General features: G+C 49.7%; 1 protein-coding gene across 4 annotated transcripts in view; it reads right to left on the bottom strand.

Annotated features, from left to right (window-relative positions):
• Positions 1-23,971, bottom strand: part of ANKRD44 (ankyrin repeat domain 44) — a 1,456,106-nt gene that overhangs the window by 229,696 nt on the left and 1,202,439 nt on the right. For all 4 annotated transcript variants that reach the window (XM_069615728.1, XM_069615729.1, XM_069615727.1 and 1 more), the window contains one exon: positions 14,808-14,895. In XM_069615728.1, the coding sequence (XP_069471829.1) occupies positions 14,808-14,895 (88 nt within the window). The remainder of the gene's footprint in view (positions 1-14,807; positions 14,896-23,971) is intronic.

The raw sequence follows: 23,971 nt of genomic DNA on the forward strand, positions 1-23,971 counted from the left end.
GAATGTCACCCCTAAACCGGGACCTAGAAACTGGGTGGCATGGCGATACATGGCTGCTTGGTGAGTATAAATGCCTCTGCACATGCATGCATGTCATATACTGAGTAATGTCACAACCCCACTAATGATACCCATCATCACCTCCCCAGGGGACAGTGCCTACCCTCTGAGCACCCACATGATGACGCCAATTCGGAACCCCACCACACCACCCGAGGTAAGATACAACACAGCCCATATTGCAACCCGGGGCATAGTGGAGCGCACATTCGGAGTGCTCAAGTCACGCTTTTGTTCCCTTGACTGCTCTGGTGGGCAGCTGCTATACGCGCCCCCAGTTGTGTGCAGGATCATAGTGGCAGCATGTGTCCTGCACAACGTTGCAACCTGCCGGGGCCTGCCGGTGGACATGGTGGTGCCCCCACATTCCCAACCACATGCACGCCCGCTGCGTATGGGAGGGGAAAAGGCACTTGGTGAGGCAGCCCGTACGCAGCTGGTGGCCAATTACTTCACCTAAAATCACACCCATGTGGAGTGCACACAACCCTGGCACATACCAGCTGACAATCAATGATGATGACATAAGGGACAGTCAACTGTCACAACCGTACCAGCCTGAGATTGGTCACCTGGAAGTGTTACATTGTGTGCTTCCCTACCTACTGAAAGACAACCAATGCTGTGTCACAAAAAGATACACATTTATGCTTCATGAAAGACTATCCCCTTGCAAAATACAACATGAAAATAGTGCCATGTCACCAAACCCCTCCCCATCTCAGCTACCCAACACACCATGGCATGTCATGCAATGTGAAAGCAACCAAATGAATGCACAACACATGACACAAGTGTCACAAAGTGCACTGTCCCAAATGGAAACAGGCCACAGACAATATGCTCCCAGTAATCAATAACAAACAGCATACATGAACAAATACTTACCAGCAACAAAATACAGCAACACAGGATGAAACAGTGGCAAAATATGACAGTACAAAATCAAAGTAGTCCAAGTCTTACAACCTGAATAAGCCAGCACATCGACCCCTTCCAACTGCAGAGTGTTGCTGTCAGGCAAATGTGTCAGTGTACTGCATACAACATGAACTGCATCAGCAAAGGAGACGGCCTTGTGAAGACATGAAGAAGGTACCTGTGAATAAGGAGGAAGACATGGATGCACAAGCACATATCAATACACCATGCAGTGTTCAATACAACAACATTCCCCACACAGTTTTGACTACAGACTGCCCACGGAGCTCATGGGAGCCCAATGTCACTGTGTAAGTCACTGTCACTTGGTCACACCCTTTGCAAGCCCATGGAAAGGGGAAGCAGGAGGTGTGTGTGTGTGTCATGAACCCAAGCATCTAACTCAAAGACAGGACAAGCCTGCATGTGCCCAGCTGGAATACACAATGGATGCCCACGGGAGCCACACAAGGCAACACACTGCAAAAAAACAGAAAAAAATAAAAAATCTAAAATGGCCATGTGTGGACCGGGGGTGGGGGGGAGGCCGCCCAGGAGGTTCGAGGACAGGGTGCACACCAACACCCACCTGCGCGGATGTTGCGAAAAAAAAAATACCTCTACGGGGTCATGGCCTGCACAGCTACGCCAACGTGGGAGAACTGCTGTCGCTCTCTTCACCCTCTGCTGCTACATCAGGAAGTGGCGGTGCTATGGGAGGCAGCCCACACAAAGCCCTGGTATGGTCCTCCATGGCAGCAAGCATGGGGTTGTGGAAGGTCTCGTTCTGGAGGATGATAGTACGGCGATCCCCATGCAGCACCTCACGGGTTGCCTGCATTTCTGCACGCATGGCCTCATCTGATGCCCGGATCTCCTCACGAGTTGCCTGCAGCTCAGCTGAGAGCGAACGTGTGAGCTGCTCCAGCTGCTGTTCTGACCAAAAATTTCAGGAAGCCTCAAGTTCACCCAGAGTCTCCCTGAGGAAATGGAGTTCTAACCTCAGGGCTTCCCTGTGGCCCTGTGACTCTACAGATATGGCTTCACGCAGAGTCTCCAGTGCCGCCCGTCGGTCCCTGTTGGACGCCAACATGTCTTCCCTGTGTGCTTGGCAAATGGAGTCTGTTGCCTGCTGTTGTTGCTCCATCTGCCTTTCAGGAGGGAGAATGGAAGTGGCCACCCTCTCCATTGCCTGAGCCATCATTTCAACCGATGCTCCCTGTTGTGCTGCTATACTGCAAATGGCGTTTTCCCATACAGTATTGCCTGGTGGCGTACGGCCACCGCGTCGACGGGCACCACACCTGTTTGGGGCAAGGCGATCTGCACCTTGCTGTGCTGGCACTGCCTGAGGCTGCCGGACTGTATTCCCCCTCTGATCTGCTGGCCCAGGAACAGGATCAGATGTTGTGGAGTGTGACCCTGTATCCGTAACTGCCAAAGGCGGAGTTACCAACACTGACATCCCCATAGAGGGGCCTACCCCCGGTGCAGGTGGGTTGGATAGAACAGCATCCCTGCCAGAAACACTCACCTGCGACAGCACATAAGTCCCACTCTCCGATTCAGCACCTGAATCAGAGAGGTCTGGGGAGGTGCACCCAGAGACACCCGTGGACAGTATGGTCTGCAGGAGGATAGGGTTTTCACCCACCACCACCACACCACCACGTCCTCCACTGGTGCCCGGTCGAGGCTGAGATTCCTCCTGGGTCTGCACCATCTCCTCCACCTCAACAGCATCAAGTGCATCATCACCTGCAAAAACATGAAAGACAACAAATGGAAACAGCCATGAGCAGCATAGCACACACATAGGCCTGACAAGGCAGAGATCCAGTACATGCATAACACATGTCCCATCACACTATAACCCTGGCATGCATGTACTGTCAATGATTTGGAAGGGGAGGCAAAAAGCAGACACTGAGGACTCCAAGATGGAAAATCAACACATGTGCTGCATGCTAGATAGCACTGGCATCACATATTAGCCTGTGAGTGGCATGGGCAATCCACATACATGACACATGCCAGCACACAGATGGCACGTAGCATAGCCATGGTACATTTGACATGTACAGCCATATGTCAGTGAATGAGTACTGTCACCCATCCATGTGAGATGGACATGATGAGATTGAAAAATGCAAAATAGTGTGACAAAATATGCATGTGCCACACACTGCAACACATCCAGTGTGCAATGTTACAGTGATGGCAGGCAGATGGATACATCAATGGTTGTTCACATCAACATGACAGGAAACAACAATCATGTTCCACATTCAAACAGGCCCCAAATATTAATGTGAGCAGGCCCTTACTCAATCAGCCTGAATGGTCAAATCATTCCCATAACAAGGTAATAAATGTGGCCCAATGTGGGTTGTACTCTATGACAGAAGCATGTCACATATGTGGCATTAGGGCAGAAAAATGTGTTGCAAAAATGGGAGGATTGGAACAATCAGGCTGAATGAACACTGAAAAATCTGAACATTTTGTTACAAGATGACAGTTCAAGGGCAACTGCAGTAATGTGGCGCTAATTGGCTACTGTGGTCAGAAGGGATACTGTCATACCCAAACCCAAGGCCGGTGAATGGTTTGGAGGAAGCACATGGGTGACCCATACCACTCAGGAGTACACACCCTCACCTGGCACTCAATCATTACACCATTACACATCACCCAAGAAACATACACATGGATTACACACACTTGCATGGGCCGTCACCCGACAATGCCTCATAATCTGGTAGGTCTCCCACGCCTTGGATCTGTTCCTCTGTGACGAAGTTTCCAGCAACAGACTCATGTTCAGTGAGTTGGTCGTCCTCTAGTGGAGACCCACTACCAGTCACCAGAGTAGAGGCATGATTGGCAGCCAGCTTGTTCTTTGCTCTGCGTTTAAGGTCATTCCACCGCTTGTAGCAATCATCAGTGTGCGCCTCACAAATCCAAGGGCACTAATGTGGTCCGCGATGATCTGCCAGTGGGCCCTACGTTGAGCAGTCGTAGTCTTACAGCCTGCAGTCCCCAACATTTTGCGGCTATGTGCCGACACATAGGCCACAAGTGCATCAAGTTCGGCGTCATTGAAGCTAGGATTCCTTGACGTGCCGGAGTGTGTAGCCATGTCTGGGGTCTCAGCCTGTAGTGCAAGAGCACCCTTCTTCTTCTTCTTGTAAGGTGGTGCGGATCCTGAGTGGCTTACGCCGCTCTGGTCACTAGGGGCAGAAGCGCAGGTGGACTGGGTACTAGAAGCCTGTAAAGGCACAATGACCATAGGTCTTGGTGCAGGCATTGGCTGCAGGGTGATGTCGGCAGGGCCAACGTCGGTGTGATGGACCTGGACCGACACTGTCCCGGCTGGGAGACTCGGAGCTGGGGTGGATTGAGCTGCAGCTGCCCCTGCAGCCTCCCCACCCTGGCTACTTGGGGCAGCAGATGACATTGCTGCCCCAGATCCACCTGGCCTGGTGACAGCAACTTTCGCCACCACACGTGGATTAGACTTGCTGATCTGGAAGTCAGCCTGGGAGTCATCCTGTGCCGGTTCAGGTGACAAAATGGGCCGGTCCAACAAGGGCTGAGCTGGGATGGTGTCAGCTACGTTTCCCACAACCATTGGGGGGGGACATAGGTGTCCCCGATTGGTCCTCCACACACGGGGCTCTAGGGGCACCCTGCAAATCCTGGCCATGTCCCCTACCGTGCCCACCACGCCCACCTTTTGGAGGTCGGCCACCTTTGCCTCCCTTACTGCTTGGTCACCTCCCAACCATGGCACTGATGTTGTTGTGCATATGGGAGTTGCAGTAAACAATTGTCCTGGGAAATTGGGGTGAAAGGGGTAGGGTACTAGATGGAATTCGTACCCTAGTGCTCTAGCAAGGCTGTATGTGACCCCTGGGGGAAGATGATGGGTCACGCAATGCACAGGCACCCCAAAAACAAAAGTACACGTGCACGCAACCCCTGGTAGACCACGTGCGTGGAAAAATTAACCTGCACTACGCTGTGGCACCCAGAAACACAAAAATAAGTGTACGTGTGTTACACGCAGCCTACAATGACCTCTGAAGGGGTACACGACACACGGGGGCAACCACAGTTGGAAAATACGTGCGCGACTCACCGTCTGCTTTGAAAAAGAACGTGAAAAAGACGTGAAAAAGACGCGCGTGTGCGCGTCGGCAACACCCCCACCCCCACCAAAAGAAGAAAAGAACGCAGTCTGAGGAAACAGGGAGAACGAACTGGAAACATTGTGAAGTAATCGTGTGTGAACCGACAAGTAGTACAAGAAACACCCGCTCGCTCTCCACAAAAAGCACGTACAAGAAAATAGCGTGATACTGGTACCTTTTAAGCCAGCCCACACGTGCAATGTCACTTACGCGCTAAGGGCCTTTCCTCGGATTTCACGCTGACGTGCACGCGTAGGCCTAGCGCTCCATGCCCAGATCCTTCAGAGGCAGACCCATCTGGAGTTGAGCGGTAAGTGGCCAAGCATTGCTGTGTGAGACAGGGCATGTTGCAGTGTGCTGGTAGTCTGATACTTTCCTGTATGTGTGACATAGGCCATGTATGGATGTGTGTGTGCAGGGACATCATGGTCATGCATGTGAGACCAGTTATGTGTGAACCACATGGATGGTGCATGTGTTCCAATGCAACTTGGGGAGCAGTATGCGGAATGCACACATGAATGCATGCCAGTCTCTGTTCTTGGACATGGAGGGGGTGGTGGGGGGGGTGCTGCTCTCATGTACATGTATAGTGCACATGTGTGTGTATCTGAGAAGTGTGTGTGTGACTTTGAAACGCCAGGGATGCATGACACGTCTGTGATGATGTGTAGATTCACTCATGCAGTGCGGTCACCGTTGTATCCACTGTGTCTATCCACTGTGTCTGTGGTGTACAAGCCATGATGCATGACCCTCCAGTGATGTGTGTGCATGGGATCAGTGTGAGCCATGATGCATGTGAGTTTGAAGGCAACATTTTGGTTAAGAGGCCCTTGTACATGCATGCTGATGTTGATTGCAGGCGGCGTGCCTGTTTCTGCATGTGTGTTGCGTGCATTCACCCATGTATTGTGGAGGGACAGGATGGAAGTGACATTTGACAGAGCCACTCATGTGTTATTGCTTCCTGTCTAGGGGAATATTGTGCTGTACCCTGATGTTTGTGTTCTATGTCTCCCTCTACGCAGCGTCAAGTGAAGAAGAGGGCGGAGACGGCGCTGTGGAGCCAAGCGGTGGGGATGCCTCCACCGGGCAGCGACGCAAGGCCCAGCCACCCTCCCAGGAATTGCCATCATCCGGGAGCCAGGGGACTGATGCCGCGTCTGCCACAACGGCTGTAGCGGAAGGGCCGGGTGAGCCCCCACAGGGGCTTGCAATGGCAGAAGACGGTGTGGAGACATCCAGGTTGGTGGTCTCCACAGAGAAGGAGGAGCCCGCTACTGAGCTGCACATGGGGCCTGGTGGAGGTAGTACCACTGGTGCAAGTGGTGCAGTCCAGGGCCAGGGTCAGGAGGCAGCACAGGTCACCGCGGAGGGGCCTGTGCATGTTGCTGTCCTTGACCCTGTGACTGCACCACCATTCACCAGCAGGGATGCCCCGTCCCAGGCCCGTCCGCAGGTAGGGGGGAGTGCCATGTCATCTGCCTTTCCACTACCTGCGGACGAGGGGTCCCATGACCGTATGGGCGCTGTCCTGGTTGGTGTCGCATTGCGCACGCGTGACATTCGTGATGACGTGTGTGCTTCCTGGGTGGAGCACGCACGCCATCACGAACAGCAGCGTCGCGATGTGGCACTGTTGGGAGGGGCCCTGGTCGGTGGGTTCCTACATGTGTTGCACACTCTGGCGGACCTCTCCTCCTCTGTGGAGACTATGCGCCAGTCGTTCTCCCTGCCGTCTTCCGGCCCAGATTCCACCAGGGCCCCCCCTGTGGACCTGGCCTGACCAACACAGCCAGCTTGGTGGAGATCCCATCCCTGCACAGTCAGGAGTCGGTGGTCCAGCAGGGGTGGACAGCACAACAACTAGAGACCAGCTGATGGAGGATGTGCAGGCATCATCGGACAAGGCACATGGACAGCAGCAGCAGCAGGCTCTAGGTGGGAGCAATGATGGCTCGGCGCCATCAACATCAGAGGGGCAGGCATCGGCCAGAGGGCAGGAAGACCCTGGAATGGGTGTGTCTTCCGTGTGGCTGCGGTTGGGCCGGCGTATAGATGCGGAGAGGCGGCGGGCAGAAGAGGCACGGCTCACAATGGTCAGGGCGGAGAACTCCATGCGGAGGGCACTGAGGCGGGCCGAGTGCCTTGAGGCTATTCACAGGGAGTTGGAGTCCAACATGGCATCGTCCCTGCGAACCCTCAGGGCCATGGAAGAGGACCGCCTCCAGGACATTGAGCAGGAGTTTGATGATGCCCTGGACCGGGAAATCGGAAAGTGAGCCGTCGGACTAGCCCGCCACCATTGTATATAGTTTTTAGTTTCAGGTTTCATTTTCGTTTTCCTTTATTTTGGGGTGTTTGGACTTTGCCCCACACATTTGTATATAGTTTTTTTATTAGGTAGTTTTTTCCATAGGTTTCTGTTCTTTCGTTGGGCTCATGGACCCTTGACAATTGATTGTACATAGTTGGACAATGGATTTATTTGAACTTTTCTTTGGATTTTACCATGGATTAATGGATTTTATTTTTTACATTTCCTTTGGATTTGCTTTGGTGGAGGGAGAGTTTGGACTATTTTTCTTTTGGATTTCTTTGGATTGGTTATACTTTTCATGTACTCATCTTTTGGACATGCTTTTCATTTCATGTTTGCAATTGTTTTATGCTCTCATTTCATTGCTTTATTTTTGTCCATAATACATTATGATATTTTACTTCCATGTGTGTAATTTGCTCTTTGAGTTCATGCATGTGAAAATGTGGGTTTACACAATCAATGCCAACCAGTGTGTGTGTGTGACAGACATGCGTTGATGTACATAGTTGTCTTTTGATTTCTGTCTTGAGATAGGCATGTCAGTGTGGGGTGGATTGGGAAATCATTGCGTCTCAAGACTGGGGTGGCGTGCTGTGGTATTTTGTTGGAGATGTGGGCCATGATTGTGCATCTTTATGTCATGTAGGGGGGGACATGAGTCGGGGCCTGCTGGCAGGTGCCCGTCAATGCTGGGTGGGTGGGGGTGCTGGGTGACATGAGTCAGGGCCTGAGGCTCACTGCTGGGTGGGTGGGGGTGCTGGGGGACACGAGTCGGGGCCTGCTGGCAGGAGCCCGTCAATGCTGGGTGGGTGGGGGTGCTGGGGGACATGAGTCGGGGCCTGCTGGCAGGTGCACCTCACTGCTGAGGGGTGGGGGTGCTGGGGGACGTGTCGGGGCCTGCTGGCAGGTGCCTGTCAATGCTGGGTGGGTGGGGGTGCTGGGGGACATGAGTCGGGGCCTGCTGGCAGGTGCCTGTCAATGCTGGGTGGGTGGGGGTGCTGGGGGACATGAGTCGGGGCCCGAGGCTCACTGCTGGGTGGGAGTGCTGGGGGACATAAGTCGGGGCCTACTGGCAGGTGCCCGTCAATGCTGGGTGGGTGGTGGTGCCGGAGGACATGAGTCAGGGCCTGAGGCTCACTGCTGGGTGGGTGGGGGTGCTGGGGAACATGAGTCAGGGCCTGAGGCTCACTGCTGAGTGGGTGGGGGTGCTGGGGAACATGAGTCGGGGCCTGCTGGCAGGTGCCCGTCAATGCTGGGTGGGCGGGGGTGCTGGGGGACATGAGTCGGGGCCTGCTGGCAGGTGCACCTCACTGCTGGGGGGTGGGGGTGTTGGGGGACATGAGTCGGGGCCTGCTGGCAGGTGCCCGTCAATGCTGGGTGGGTGGGGGTGCTGGGGGACATGAGTCGGGGCCTGAGGCTCACTGCTGGGTGCGTGGGGGTGCTGGGGGACATGAGTCGGGGCCTGCTGGCAGGTGCCCGTCAATGCTGGGTGGGTGGGGGTGCTGGGGACATGAGTCAGGGCCTGCTGGCAGGTGCCCGTCAATGCTGGGTGGGTGGGGTTGCTGGGGGACATGAGTCAGGGCCTGAGGCTCACTGCTGGGTGAGTGGGGGTGCTGGGGGACATGAGTCTTGGCCCGCTGGCAGGTGCCGTCAATGCTAGGTGGGTGGGGGTGCTGGGGGACATGAGTCGGGGCCTGCTGGCAGGTGCCCGTCAATGGTGGGTGGGGGTGCTGGGGGACATGAGTCGGGGCCTGCTGGCAGCTGGCCCTCACTGCTGGGGGGTGGGAGTGCTGGGGGACATGAGTTGGTGATCACTACTGCAAGGTGACATGTGGACTGGCTGGGGGGCATGCCCATGGTGGATGGGCTGCGTGTGGGACATGACCAGGGGTGCTGGATAGTCCCCTGTGGTGTGGGCTGCCTGCAGGGGCCGTGGAGGGGCTAGAGGGCACACCTGGGAGGAACCACACTGCCAATTCACATGTGGGACTCCCCACGCACCCCACTAGATACACGTACCCCGCTCTGACAGTGAAATTGCGTGTGAAACTCCCCGCGAACCCCAGTAATACACGTACCCCGCTCGCACAGGGCCAATCGTGTGTGAAACTCCCCGCGAACCCCAGTAATACACGTACCCCACTCACACAGGGCCAATCGCGTCTGAAACTCCCCGTGAACCCCAGTAATAAACGTACCCCACTCGCACAGGGCCAATCGCGTGTGAAACTCCCGCGAACCCCCGAAATACATGTACCCCACTCGCACAGGGCCAATCGCGTGTGAAACTCCCGCGAACCCCCGAAATACATGTACCCCACTCAACACAGGGCCAATCGCGTGTGAAACTTCCCACGCACCCCCAAAATACACGTACCCCGCTCGCACAGGGCCAATCGCGTGTGAAACTCCCCGTGCACACCCGAAATACACGTACCCCTCTCGCACAGGGCCAATCGCGTGTGAAACTCCCCGCGAACCCCAGTAATACACGTACCCCGATCACACAGGGCCAATCGCGTGTGAAACTCCCCGCGCACCCCGAAATACATGTACCCCACTCGCACAGGGCCAATCGCGTGTGAAACTCTCCGCGAACCCCCGAAATACACGTACCCCGCTCACACAGGGCCAATCGTGTGTGAAACTCCCCGCGAACCCCAGTAATACACGTACCCCGCTCGCACAGGGCCAATCGCATGTGAAACTTCCCGCAAACCCCCGAAATACACATACCCCGCTCGCACAGGGCCAATCGCGTGTGAAACTTCCCACGCACACCCCCGAAATACATGTACCCCGCTTGCACAGGGCCAATCGCGTGTCAAACTTCCCGTGAACCCCCGAAATACACATACCCCTCTCGCACAGGGCCAATCGTGTGTGATTCTCCCCGCGCAGCGGGGTACATGTATTCGGAGGGGTGCGTGGGGAGTTTTACAGGCGTTTTCTTGGTTGGGGGGCCTGTATGCTGGTCCACTGGCCTGTGCGCCATGTATGGGATTTGTGCGCTGTACATGACGCACGGGGAGGGGTTGGGGGCGTAACTGGCGCTGCTGCAGGGTCGCTGCGGCACTCTGCGCCACAGCTGGTAATGGATGTTAAAATCCATGAATACACTGTGCGCGGAAATGGATTTTGGCGCACGTGGCTGGTGCAGACTGTCGCACGAGCACACTGTGCGCCAGCCGCGTGCGCCACTTGTGCACTGAATTCTATGAATTACCCCGTAAATCATCAGGAGGTAATGCTTCCACTGGGGAGTCTCGCTTCCGCTGTTTTTCTATTACATAGTCATCCCATTCACTAGGTTGTTGTGTGTCCTGTGCGATCTCTCCTTCCTCCTGTTCGTCTGTGTCTGCAAAATCCCTATTCGGGTAACAGTAGGGTTCATCCTGAGTGCTTGGGTCGTCCTGCCAATCCGACACAGACACTGTGGATGGTACATCAGAGATTGGATCTCTTGAGGGTGAAGTTCTCCTTGGTGGAGTTGAAAGCCTTCTAGGTGGAGGTGAGAGCCTTCTTGGTGAAGCATTGCATGACAGTGACCTCTCCCTGGATCTGTAATTCGGCTCTGGGGATAGTCTACGTTTCTGGGCTCTACTGGTAATGGGAGCGCCCCATGGTGAAACCTGTAAGGGTGTCATGTGTTGAGGTGACCTGTCCCTTTACGGGGACATGGTACTTATTGTTGTTGTGGATGCATTTCTGCGCCTGGAATTAGAGGGTCCCGAAAGTTGAGCCGTTTGCCATCTGTTGAACTCCTCTATAATTTGTTGCATGGACTGCATTACTGTAGGATCAAAGGGGTCTGCAATGTCTTGCGTGGGAGCCACATCTTCAACCTCAAGAACTCCTCTTGTAGGATGTCTGGCAATTCCACCATGTCCTTAATTGGTGACAAGTGAATTGTAGTTATTGTCAGAGGTTCTTCCCGTCCTCCTGTGTTGGCGAGGATTTTCTCAGGCAGATCTTTAGCCTTATATGAGTTTTCATCCGTGGACGGCAGGCCTCCCATCGACAGATGCTTGTGGACGGATATTCTGGCGTAGCCTTCTCCTTTGACGAGGGTGTTGTCGGCTTCGTCGACGAGAGCTTTGTGGATGAGTGATGTTTTTCTTTATCCTTCTACGAGGATTCTTTCGTCGTGGACAAGGATAGTTTTATAGTAGTCGTGGACAGATTGTCCTTCGTGGACAGTTTAGGTGTCGACGATCTGCTGTCAGTTTTGGCAGCACGGTCGCTCCTGGACGACCTACCCGTTGATGACGGCCCTGTGGACAGCCGTTCCGTAAAGGACATTTTAGAGGCCGGTTCCTTATCTTTATAGGTCATCTTTCCTTCATGGTGATGGCTTTTAGAATCCCCAGAGCTTGATGGATGGGTAAGGGAGCCTTTATATATCATGAGGGTATAGACAGTAAATGCACTGTTCATGGGGATCCTTCATGTATACCAACTTCTTTTTGCACATGTTACACACATATATATATATATATATATATTTTTTTTTTTTTAGGGCACACCACTACAGTCTTTGTCGATTCCTAGGGACATAAATTACAGATGTTTATACAACTATCCAACCATATCTCTGCAACCAGACGGGAAGCACACTGGCTTCCAATCAGAGCATGGATTGGCTTTAAAACTCAAACCATTGCACACAAATGCATACACAAAGAAGCTCCCTCCTACCTCAACAATTGTCTCACTCTGAAACTACCAGTGTGCGCTCTAAGATCTAACTCTAGCATCTCACGGCTCACCCCCCACTATAAGAGTAACAGAGCAGGGGTTGGGGGCACGGGGTCAGCTTTGCATTTACATTACTGCAGCCAACCTATGGAACACTCTCTCGACAGCCATCAGAAATAAACAAGCCTACACAACATTAAAAAAAAAACTTTAAAAACAAGGCTCTTTCTAAGTACGATTAATGATTGCTTCATGTATTGATCCCTACTGCTTCTTACTGTAATAAACACTGTGATACCCCTGGGTTTGGGCGTTGCAAAAATGTTATAAATAAAAAATAAATATTACCCAACTCAATGATCCTCATTTAATTCACCAAGAAAAGATGAAAGGCAATGTAAACTCTGCAGGGATTCAAACCTCTGACATGCATGTTAAATGTCAACAGTGAGCATAAACTGTTCTCAGAGATTAAAAACAATATGCAATTGAACGCTTGGGAAAACACAGGAGACCTTCCAAAAACATTGGCAAGATGCCTACAGAGTCTCTTTAGAGGCAATAAAATGATATGAACCTAAGTGTACTTGGCTTATTCTATATGCCTACTCAGTTCTCTCACACTCTCTGCACTTTCGTTACCTAGCTCTATGTCCCTCTAACTGTATAACTCTGGTGTCTTTATATATGGGTGAATGTAGTCAAATGGGCAAGTGTACACCAGAACCACCCTAGCCCTTGCTGACGGCTGCCCAAACAGAGAAAACACACATATCGTGGGGCTGTGTTTTGGGAAAATAAGGTATTAAAAACAAAAAAGTAAATAATTTCCTTGCACTAACATTGCAAAGTGCCTTACTTTACGTTTTCACAACACTCACCCTAACATTAAAACGTTTATAACATTAGACCATATATTCTGATTCAGACATCCTCAAGATTAGGATGTAAGGATACAAAAGCACCACATTGTATCCAGGTCTCACGGTAAGCGTGGCTGTGCACAGACTCAGATCCAAAAAGCACAAACATTGTAACAGAATTATACATATAGGTGGCTGATGGGGCACTAGGTTGATTGTAGACCATAACAGGTTATGGGCCTCATTACAACCCAGGCGGTGGACCATGGTGCTATTAGCACCATGGTCCATGCCGGAATCCGCCATGGTGAATGGCGGAATTACCACCCCATTCCAAGGTTGGCGGGGCGGTAATTCCCCATTCACCATGGCCCCTTCCCCATTCTTGGCCCATAGGGCTCAATGGGAATGCGCTAATTACGGCACCGTAAATTACGGTGCCGTAATTAGCTCCTAGGTCCCTTTGCGGGTTGGTTTTTTAACGCCTGCTAAAAGCAGGCGTTAAAGTGCAACCCGCAAAGGGACCTCGTAATCAGGCGTTAAGGGTTTAATGGCGCTGACACCTTTTACGGTGCCGTTAACCCCTTAACGCCTGGGTTGTAATGAGGCCCACTGGGCCTCATTACGACCCTGGCGGAAGACCTTGGTGCTATGAGCACCATGGTCCATGCCCGTAAGTTACCGACTCCGCCATGGAGAAAGGGGGAATTACTACCCCATTACAAGGTTGGCGGGGCGGTAATTCCCCCTTCCTCCATGGCCCTTCCCCATTCCCATTTTGGCCCCATAGGGCTCAATGGGAATGGGGAAGGCGTTAAGTACGGTGCCGCAAACTGGTCTACACCAGCCGTTAAGGTTGGGTCCCGCAAAGGGACCTCGTAATAAGGCGCTAATAGGTTAACGGCGCCGCAGCCTTTTACGGCGCCATTAACCCATTAGCGCCTGGGTCGTAATGAGGCCCAATGTGTCTAAAACAAGGTAGCTTTTCCTACAGTCATCTCAAAAAGATAAAACTGTATGGCACAAGTGTTACAAGATAGTCCTTGCTGATTGCTGGGTGTATTCTGGTCAGGATGTCATGCTGCCCCCATAAGGGCTACACACTGGAACTTCCTTGAGATAGATCATCAAGGAACATGTGAGGTTCACATGATTCAATAGACTTTTTATAAGACTTATTACATCAATGGTCCTCATTACAACCCTGGCGTTAAGGGTTTAACGGCTCCGTAAAAGGTGTCGCCGCCGTTAAACCCTTAACGCCGGATTATGAGGTCCCTTTGCGGGACCCGACCTTAACGGCTGGTTTCACCAGTCATTAAAGTAGGGTGCCGCAAAGGGACCTTGGTGCTAAGCACAGTGCCGCAATTTGCGGCACCGTACTTAGCGCCTTTCCCATTCCCATTGAGCCCTATGGGGCAAAAATGGGAATGGCCCATGGTGAATGGGAATTACCACCCCGCCAACCTTGGAATGGGGCGGTAATTCCGCCATTCACCATATATGATATGATATGGCATTTGTAACGCGCCTATACACAAGTGTATAATAGCACCATGGTTTAGCGCCGAGGTCGTAATGAGGCCCAATGTTTTTTAGACTAACACAAAACTAAATTAAACAAAACAGCAGAAAAGAAAATTCATATTCATATTTAACTTTAAAGTGTTGTCATTTTACACTATGTTTTGTACCAACAGGCGATCTCTTTGAACGAAGACAGTGCTTAAAGGTTCTACTTACACAGCACAGTGCAATGGAGTAAATGGGTTGCCATCAAATGTGCGAGCCGACCTCTGTTCCATTAGTACCTCTAGGCAGTTTTCGTGACCTGCAAGAGACCAAGTGGTACATTTCTACAGTGGCAATTAAAAAGCAAATATTCGGCAGGCATCTAGTGCAATGTTTGTATCACATATTACAAATCATTCAATACCAATTTTCGAAAGGAATAAGGAACTGTGCCACCAAATCAAGACTATAGATCTGTAAAACAAACAATAAGCATCTGTTCTGTAGCATCGCCATACCCATATGAGCAGTTACCTACCCAGTACGATTAGTTCCATCCCAGAACCTACAATGTTTGAAATTGAGGGATTCTGGATCTCAATTTGAAACAAATTAATAGCAAAGAGTTTGCCCCACCGCTTCTGGACATGAACCCTTATAATGCCACCTGTGAGATTGGCATGGTATAAAGAGAGACACAGAAGTGTTATAGTTTCACAACCTTTATTGACTACAATGCTGGGGTTGGTGTAGTACCTAACTGGCCCTAACTCTAAAGGGTTGGTTCCCTCAACTGATGTTTCTAAGGGCCGCCGATATATGAAAGTCCAAAACCAAAATCTGTCTGTCCCTGAACCTATGCTTGCCCTCACTCTTTGATAAAATGTGATAGAAAGTCTCTTAAAGAAAAATAGGGAATCAAAAAGAAATATCTACCAAAGCTGGTTTCCGGTGGTCTTCTCATCAGGTGTGGCTCTGTCAGTATCATCAAAGTTCAGCACAATCAAAAAGAGGTTGTTTGTTAACTCTTCTCCGCAAGCTTCTTGCACTCTGTTAAACTTTAGTTCCTGGGGATTCCCTTCCCCAAGCTTCAATGCTTCCAAGTTTCAGACAAAACAAAAATATAACAGTTTCTCTCAGGCTTCCCTTCCCCAAGTATGCCTCTCTGTTTGAAAAAATAAGTATTCACCTTTGTTAGGCCTTTTAGGGTTACTTTCCCCAAGCTCTAGCCCCTTCAGTTTCAAACACAAGTTCAGTTTGATAACCGTTCCTCTTAGGCCTCTCAGGGATCCCCTCCCCAAGCTTAGGCCGCTCTAGTTTCAAACAGGAAATCCAACTTGTCAGGATGTACCTTTTACTTATTTGCAGTTCCTTTCACACAAACCTTCTCATGGGGTAAAATCAGAGACTTTGGAATAAAACGCCAGGTTCTTTGCTCCTCCTAACCGCGACCTCTCTGTATTTCCTGTACTTGCTTTTCTTCTATACGTTCAACTTCTGGTGCTTCCTACACCCCTTTGTTATCTTCCACTTTGTTGTGCAAAGTTGTACCTTCTCTGGCTTTCTCTTCTTTCACCTTGTCTTGCCACTGGCACCTTCCTTTGATTCGATTCCTCTCCACTGTGCCTCTTGCACATTTACTTCTTTACTTTCGAGCACCCTTGCACCAGTCCTTTTCCTTATTGTGCCTCTTGCACACATATTTCGCTCTTCAGTGCTCACTTGCATCTTTCCGTTACTTTCGGGTCACTCGCACCACTCTTATTCACTCTGAAGCCTTTTGCTTAATTTCTGCTTTCTTAGCATCTATCTCTCGCTTTTCATTCACTTTCTGCTTTCTCTCTTGCTTTCTGCTTCGTGACGCTTTACAAAATCTGTCTTTCTCCCTTCCCGCTCCAGCTAGCCGCACGCTCCAGAGTTTCTCCCGCTTACTGACTTGAAACTCACTGGGTAGCATTGCGCTGTTGAATGGTCTCTCCAGGAATGTGGGATAGAGATCACGGTCTCACCACCTGCCCCCGAGACCCTTTTGGGACAGGCACACGTCCTAAGGAAACAGGCACTCTTCTGCACACCGCCCGCAGGACACAGGCTGCCTAGCTCTGGCTCCCTGGAGACACGGCTCCTCAGCCACGCTGCAGGCCCTAACGAAGACCGGGCCAGAGTCTCTGCACGCTGCTCTCATCCGGATCCTCCAGGCTTCTCTCTCTGCAGCTCCCTGCTCCTTTGCTTCTCGTCTCCGATCAGGATTCACAGCTCGCTCTTCGGGTTGTGCAAAACCACACCTTTTATACCTAAAGTGGGAGTCAAGTGTGAGTAGTCAGTGTTAAAACCCTGACCCTGACTGACTATTAATGGGACAACCTAATTGCAGTAGGTGTCAGTCTTCCCTCTGTTTCTCAATTCAATGTGTTTCTTACAGGTAATCCTCACTACTCTCGGTTGCTTCTTCTTCCTACCAGTAGTAGTCGAAAATGGGGAGGGAAAGTTGAATTGGGATTGATGGTTAATTCCATTTACTAGAATAGTATTAGGAGATCGACAGCGGGGATGGGAATATTCTCTATCCTTGTTTTAATTTAATGAGCTAGCTTCTCCTTGTGCTAGAGTATTTAATCTCTTTGAAGTATTATTATACAAGCGTGGGTCTTGATAGTATTCCCTGAGGTCTCGATGGGTAACAGATGAATGGATATGAATATCACTGTCCTGTCTCTGTTGTGCTTGATCTTTCTTCACACCCAATCTCATGTACTTAACTCTTTTCCTCCTCTTACTTGGACCATGAATAATGGGCTTTGAATTTAGAGCAATGAGAGCTGGATAAGGGATAGGTGAGTCAGTATACCCCATAAAGGCTACTAGGACTACTTCCTTATCTCTTAATGTCCTGTGGGTATAGTGTGTCTCGCCTGTGGTACCCCATGGATACAACCCCGGACTCCCCTACCCAGATGATCCTCCCTCGCTTGTCCACCACGAGGGTTGGGATCCAAAAGCTATGGCCCTCCCCTGGCTTTGATGATTCTGAGCTGTTTGGCTATTGCATAGGAATGTAAGGCTACTAACATCTTCTGGAAGCCTATTTTGATACCATCTAAAATTAGAAAATCATCTGCATGTTAGCCATTTATGAATTATTGTTATAAAGAACATACTGGCTCCATATCAGTCTTATGAACAGTAGAGTACTGGGGATATTTGCAAAAGTTATTTTTACAGGCCTTGCCTCCAGCTCAGTCATTGAGAATTGGTTTATAGGTATTCAGCTGTGTGAGAAAAATACAAATATATGAAGATGAATGCTTAAAGAATGTTGATGGGAAATCTAACTAAGTAAATTAAATGTAAATGTGAAGAGCCTGCCGATTCAAGAAAGACTAGGCCTTCACATTTAACATTAAGCCTAATATAGTTGGGGAAAGGAATCCATTTTGAAATGTGTCTTGGCAGCCGGATTGGAGAACAGAAACTTGGCAACTAACAATGTATTTACTCACACACTTGTATTCAGCTGCCCTACCAAATTATTTTGGAAATATGCCTATACTGCCAAGAGTATATTAAGCAAGTTACTTCCAAAACATTTTAGAGGAGCAAAAGGCTTAATTGTATTAAAATCACTCATCTGCGTTGGTTATCTCCTGAAGCCTGGACAATGATTTTGGGTGTCTGAGTTTGCCTGGCTCTACAGAATTAGCCAATGTGTTGATTGGGAAGACTGAAATCCTCCCTAATGTGTTCATGACATCTTCCACTCGTAATATTGAAGTTAATGTACTGAAAAGGTATATAGACCAGCCGATAAAGATGTGGGGGCTGCTGGCATTTTACGTAGGTCAGTGGAAGTAGATGAGCCTTGGAAAGTGAAGAACAGCAGCCATCATTGTGGCAATGATGCAGGACCAGCAGCCATGCTAGGGATGGTGGCACAAAACCAATAGCGATTGATTGGCAAACACATGACTGCCCATAAGGCTGTGCAAGGAAGAAGTAAGCCACTGTCTGAGGCACTGATACGTTTAATGGCACTCTGTATTAGATCATAAAGACAGGTTTAGCTGCAGTAGAACTGGAATATCGCCCATGTGACTGCTGCGTCCACAGTTTTACTTCTATTAGTTGCAATGGAAACACCTTAGCTGGAGGTGGTCTATGTAACATGGGTGGGCTGAGCAGCATTGCATCTAGCTTGGATGAGTCATGGCCCCAGGATGTACCATTAGGAAATCGCTGTTAATATGACAGACTAAATACATTATACTGACTTTTCTGTACGAGGTTCATTGTGTAAAACTGTTTGTAAACCTGGAGGTTTCCATGCTCTTGCCAATCCTTTTGCGACAAGGATACTTTGCTAGTTTGCCGACCCATTTCAGTACAGCTGTATGAAGATAAACCTGGTCTTTACCTTTGCTACCCATTTCCCTTTCAAATTACTTGGTGATGTGCTGCAAACTTCTGGATTTAGTTTATTATTTATAAAGCGCACCTAACCCGAGGTAACTGGGCACTAGAGTTTATGACAAAGTTACAGAAGCATACATATAGAGTACATAAGAAAGACGTGCGTGTCTACAATAGGTTACAGGTTAGTCGATTTGCATATTAGTACATATAAGAGCGTAGAGTTGTCGCCGGCGGTTACAGTTTGGTCGACAGTGCAAGAAATACAATAATACATTGTGAAATGTGTTAGGGTGCATTTGTTTCAGCAGAGGCAGGTCATCAATAGCCTGGGCCTATTAGTGTTTCTTGTCAGAGAGACAGTTTTTCACTTCAGCTCTGAATGACCAGAAGGAAGATTCAGCTCTGATAGTAAGAGGGAGAGAGTTCCAGCATTTAGCGGCCAAGACTGGGAAGCTAGCTCCTCCCGCTGTTTTTAGATTGTACCTCGGGATATTGAGGCAGTGCGAGTAGAATGATCTCGTAGGTCTGGCAGGTTGGTTTCTAGAGAATTTGTCAGCCAGATATTTAGGGGCAGAGTTTGACAAACATTTATGAGTGATAACTAGAGTATGGAGCGAAATTCTGTCGCGCATCGGGAGTCAGTGGGAATCATGTCTAATGCTTGAGATGTGGTTAGACCTGGGGATGTTCTCAAGGCATTATTCTGAAGAACCTGCAGTCTATTAAGATTCTGTTCTGTGGAGCCTAAGAAAAGAGTATTATAATAGTCCAGCTTCGATAAGACTAGTGCCCTGGCTAACGTAATGCAGCTGTTGGGGGACAAGTATGGTTTGCAGGCATTAATCAGTTTATTGGTATAAGCTGGTGTTGAGGCAGTGGCACTCACTTGTTTTTTGAGTGAAAGAGTAGATTCCAGATAGAAGCCTAATGTTTTGACCTCCTTTGCAACTTTGATGGTGTTCCCGTCAATGTTGAAGGACATGTACCGTGAGTCAAGTTTATTTAGACGTGCTTGGGATCCAATGATCAGTAGCTCCGTCTTATCATTGAGACACAGGCTGTGGGTAGCCATCCACGCCTGAATCCAAGGTAGATTTAATTCATCAGTTTGGAGTAATTTTCATAGCAGCCAGTCAGCATAATGAGAACCTGGGTGTCAGCTGCGTGATTCGTGTAGGTGACACCCATGTTATCAAGACGATGAAAGAGGAGCTTTGTGAAAATGTTGTAGAGTGTCGGAGAGACGCACGAACCCTGTGGTACTCCGCAGTAGATGGGGAATGGAGCAGCTGAGGCTGAGGGTGCGAAGACCCTGGTTGTTCAGTTTGAGAGAAATTATTGGATCCAATTAGAAGCGTTTGTGGAAAAGGCAACAGCAGTGGTCAGATATTCTGTGAGGATCTGGTGATCGACAAGATCAAACGCTGCAAAAAGGTCCAATAACAGAAGGATGGCCAAGTTGCCTTTATTTTTGGCTTCATCCATTTGGATTGTTAAGTCCAGGAGGGCCATTTCTGTACTGTGTCCAGGTCTGAAGCCAGATTGGCGGATACCTAGTAGATTATTATCCTCCAGATGTTTTGGGATTTGAAGATAGGCCACTCTATCCCGGATTTTTAAGAGGAAGGGGACAGCTGTAATGGGCCTATAATGGGTCGGTATGCTGGGGTCTATGTTCGGTTTTTTAAGGAGTAGCATAACCCAAGCCTCCTTAAGGTTGTTGGGGACCAAGCTTGCGTTAAAAGAGGAGTTAATCACAGGGGCAATGAATGGGACCAGATCTTTGGCGTCTTCCTAAATGACCTTGATGGTTTTAGGCCTAGGATAATGTTTTCCACTTCTTTCGGTGTTACTGAAGAGAAGGGGGGTGAGGGTCCCGCAGGGTGTGGTGTTAGAGCTATTGGCCAGGCTGGTCTTTTTTTTCCAATAGGTTTTTATTTGCATTTTTAAACAACATAACATCTTTCAACATGCAGTCCCACCCTTCCCCTACCTTCCCTCCCGTCCCACACCCTCCTGATCCAGGTGCTGTCCTTGCACTAGAGCTGTTCGTCGGGGCGTTCAAACATCAGCACGGATGTCTCTTCTACAATCTCTTTTGGGCCTCCCTTTGTGTTGCTTCACACGTGGGTGTCTTTTATAGGTCGCCTTCTCCCGATCGGTCTGTTATTCCCAGGAGACCCATGGACCTGGGGCACCATGCACGGCGTCCTCCGTCCCTTAAGTATCTCAGTAGGCTTGACCAGTCAGTTCTGAACCTGTTGTGTTCTCGCTGTATCGAGTATCTGAGCCATTCCATGGAGACAATTGACCACATTTTTGCCACCAATTCATGACCTTGTGGAGGGTCTCTTGACTTCCATTTACGTGCCAGCACCTGTGCTGCTGCCATCATCATTATGATATAGAGTTTTCGGCTTGGCTTTGATTTAACAGCTTCCAAGACTCTGTTAAATCCAATAATCTCTAGTCCCCTGTTCCAGCCACACTTGATTCCCAGGACTTGCTCTATTGCCTCCCGTACTCCTTTCCAGTAGTGGTCTATTTTTGGGCAGTCCCACCAGATGTAACTCAAGGTGCCCTCCCCTCCACACTCCTTCCAGCTTGTGAGGTCCCTGGGTACATTCTATGCAACCTGACTGGCGTCAAGTGCCACTGGAGCATTAGTTTCAGCCAAGTCTCTCTGATCTGGAGCGATCTAGATAATTTGGGGATCTGCGCCCATAGCTTCTTCCACTCTGTCTCCTCAATTGTGCACCCTGTCTCTATTTCCCATTTTTCCATATATGCTCTTGTTGGGGGGGCCTCTCCCTCCTTAATGTGCTTGTATATGGATGTGACCACTCGGTCTCCGGGATCCGTATTTAGGTACCTCTCAAAGTGTGTTAGTGGACGGCTCCCTGCTTACTTCATACTGGGATGGAGTAGCCAATGCCTCAGCTGGACATAGCGGTACCTCTGTTTTTCCCTAGGTCAAAGTCAGATTTGCATTGCTCAAAGAGTTTAGCTTGTTCTCCCATAAACATGTCTCTAACCCTGTGGCATCCCCCTTGTTTCCAGGCGTCAAACGTGGGTGTCTTGTGTCCTGGAGTGAATTGCGGGTTATCGAAGAGGGGAGTGTATGGGGAGGGATAGGTGGTAATGTGTGACATTTTTACTGCTTAGTCCCACGCGTCTCCCACTGTCGAGAGGATTTGGCTACTATACATTTGGGCCGGCCTATCTGCCCTGGGTTTCCACAGAATTCCCTCCAAGAACCACCCCCCCACAGCCGCCTTATCCATTTTCCACCGGTCATCGTTTTGCCAGTCTCTAACCACTCTTGTTTGGGCGGCCGTGTAGTACGCCCTGAAATCTGGTTCCCCCATACTCCTCTCGGGAAGTCGTGGTTCTCATTAGCTTTGCAGCTACTCTCCAAGGTTATTTGTTCCAGATAAATTGGTTTGTGATTTTGTGGAGGGATCTAAAGAAGGCGGGTGGGATGTGAATTGGAGGGGCCGTGAAGTAGTAGAGCAGTTGCGGTAAAACCACCATCTTTAGGACGTTGATGCGTCCCATCCATGTTATGGTTAGTGGGCCCCAATCAATCATTTTCGTTTTGAGTTTCTCCAGGAGGGGTGGATAATTTGCTTGGTACAGATCTCCTACTGTTTTGGACAGTTGTACCCCTAGGTATGTTACTGCGTAGTCCACTCATTTATACTGGTAGGCCTTTTTAAGCTACTGCTCTGCCTTGTTTGGAAGGGTAAGGCTGAGGATTTCGGACTGGTTTGTGTTCACTTTTAAGCCTGCCACTTCTCCGAACTGGGTGAGCTCCATGTTTATTGGCCTCAGGGAGGTGTCAGGTCAGGTCATTATCAAGAGTATGTCGTCCGCGAAGGCAGCGACTTGTGGGTGGCTCCCCCTGAAGGCTATTCCTGCTATGTCCACGTTTGTTCGTATAGCTGCCCGGAAGGGTTCCAGGTGTAGTGCGAACACTGCCACCGGTTCAGATATGTGCCCATTTATGTATAGCCGGAGGAGTGCGTGTTGGTAGTTGGCCCTGACTCACCCCAGGTACTTGGGGTCGAATCCCATCTTGAGCATGGTTGCAAAGAGAAATCCCCACTACACCCGGTCGAAAACTTTTTCAGCGTTTACTGCGAGGTATTTCTCTCTTCTGGGTCATCTCGATTACGTGTACTAATCTCTTAACATTATTCCCCGTCTACCTGCCTCTGATGAATCCTGACGGGTCAAGTTGAACTATTTTAGGGAGGATCCATTTGAGTCTCGACGCCAGGATTTGGGTGTGAATTTTTTCATGTCGACATAAATCAGCGCTATGGGGCGATAGGATCCGCACTCTGTGGGGTCTTCACCTTTCTTATGAATTAGTATTACCTTCGCTTCCTCCATTGATTTGGGTAAGGCTGTAGTCGTGCCGACTACAGCCTTATGTGGTTAAATAGGTTCGTGAGAAGTGGGATTAGGATTTCTTTGAGGGTTTTATAAAATTCTGCAACAAAGCCATCCGGCCCCGGGGATTTGTTAGTAGGTAGGGAGTTTATTGTAGTCCTGACCTTGTCTCTCGTGATGTCCCCTTCCAGGGTTTCCCTCTATTCCCCGGTAATTTGTTGTAGGTCTATTTTGTTCAAGTAGGCTTCCTGACGTGTGGGTGACGGGTTATGGGCGCTATATAGTGCAGTATAGAACTGGACAAACTCTCGCTCTATGGCCTCGTTATTGGTGCTGGTCAGGCTGCCGTTAATCTTAATTTTAAAGATGGTTTTATCCTTCTCCTTTCCTCAACATTCTGGCCAGAAGACGGTCCAACTTATTTGCCTTGATGTAATATTTTTGCCTAAGACGCAGTAAGTTGCATTCTGCTGCCCTAGTTTGTATGAGGTCTAGCTGCCCTCGTATTGCCCTGTATTCCCTTGTAATGGCTGGAGTCTATGTCGGGCCCATCTTTGCCATGATGTCTAAGTCTACCCTCTAGTCGG

This window comes from Ambystoma mexicanum, chromosome 9 (genome assembly GCF_040938575.1).
Source record: "Ambystoma mexicanum isolate Mex_15411 chromosome 9, UKY_AmexF1_1, whole genome shotgun sequence".
Lineage (NCBI taxonomy): Eukaryota > Metazoa > Chordata > Amphibia > Caudata > Ambystomatidae > Ambystoma > Ambystoma mexicanum.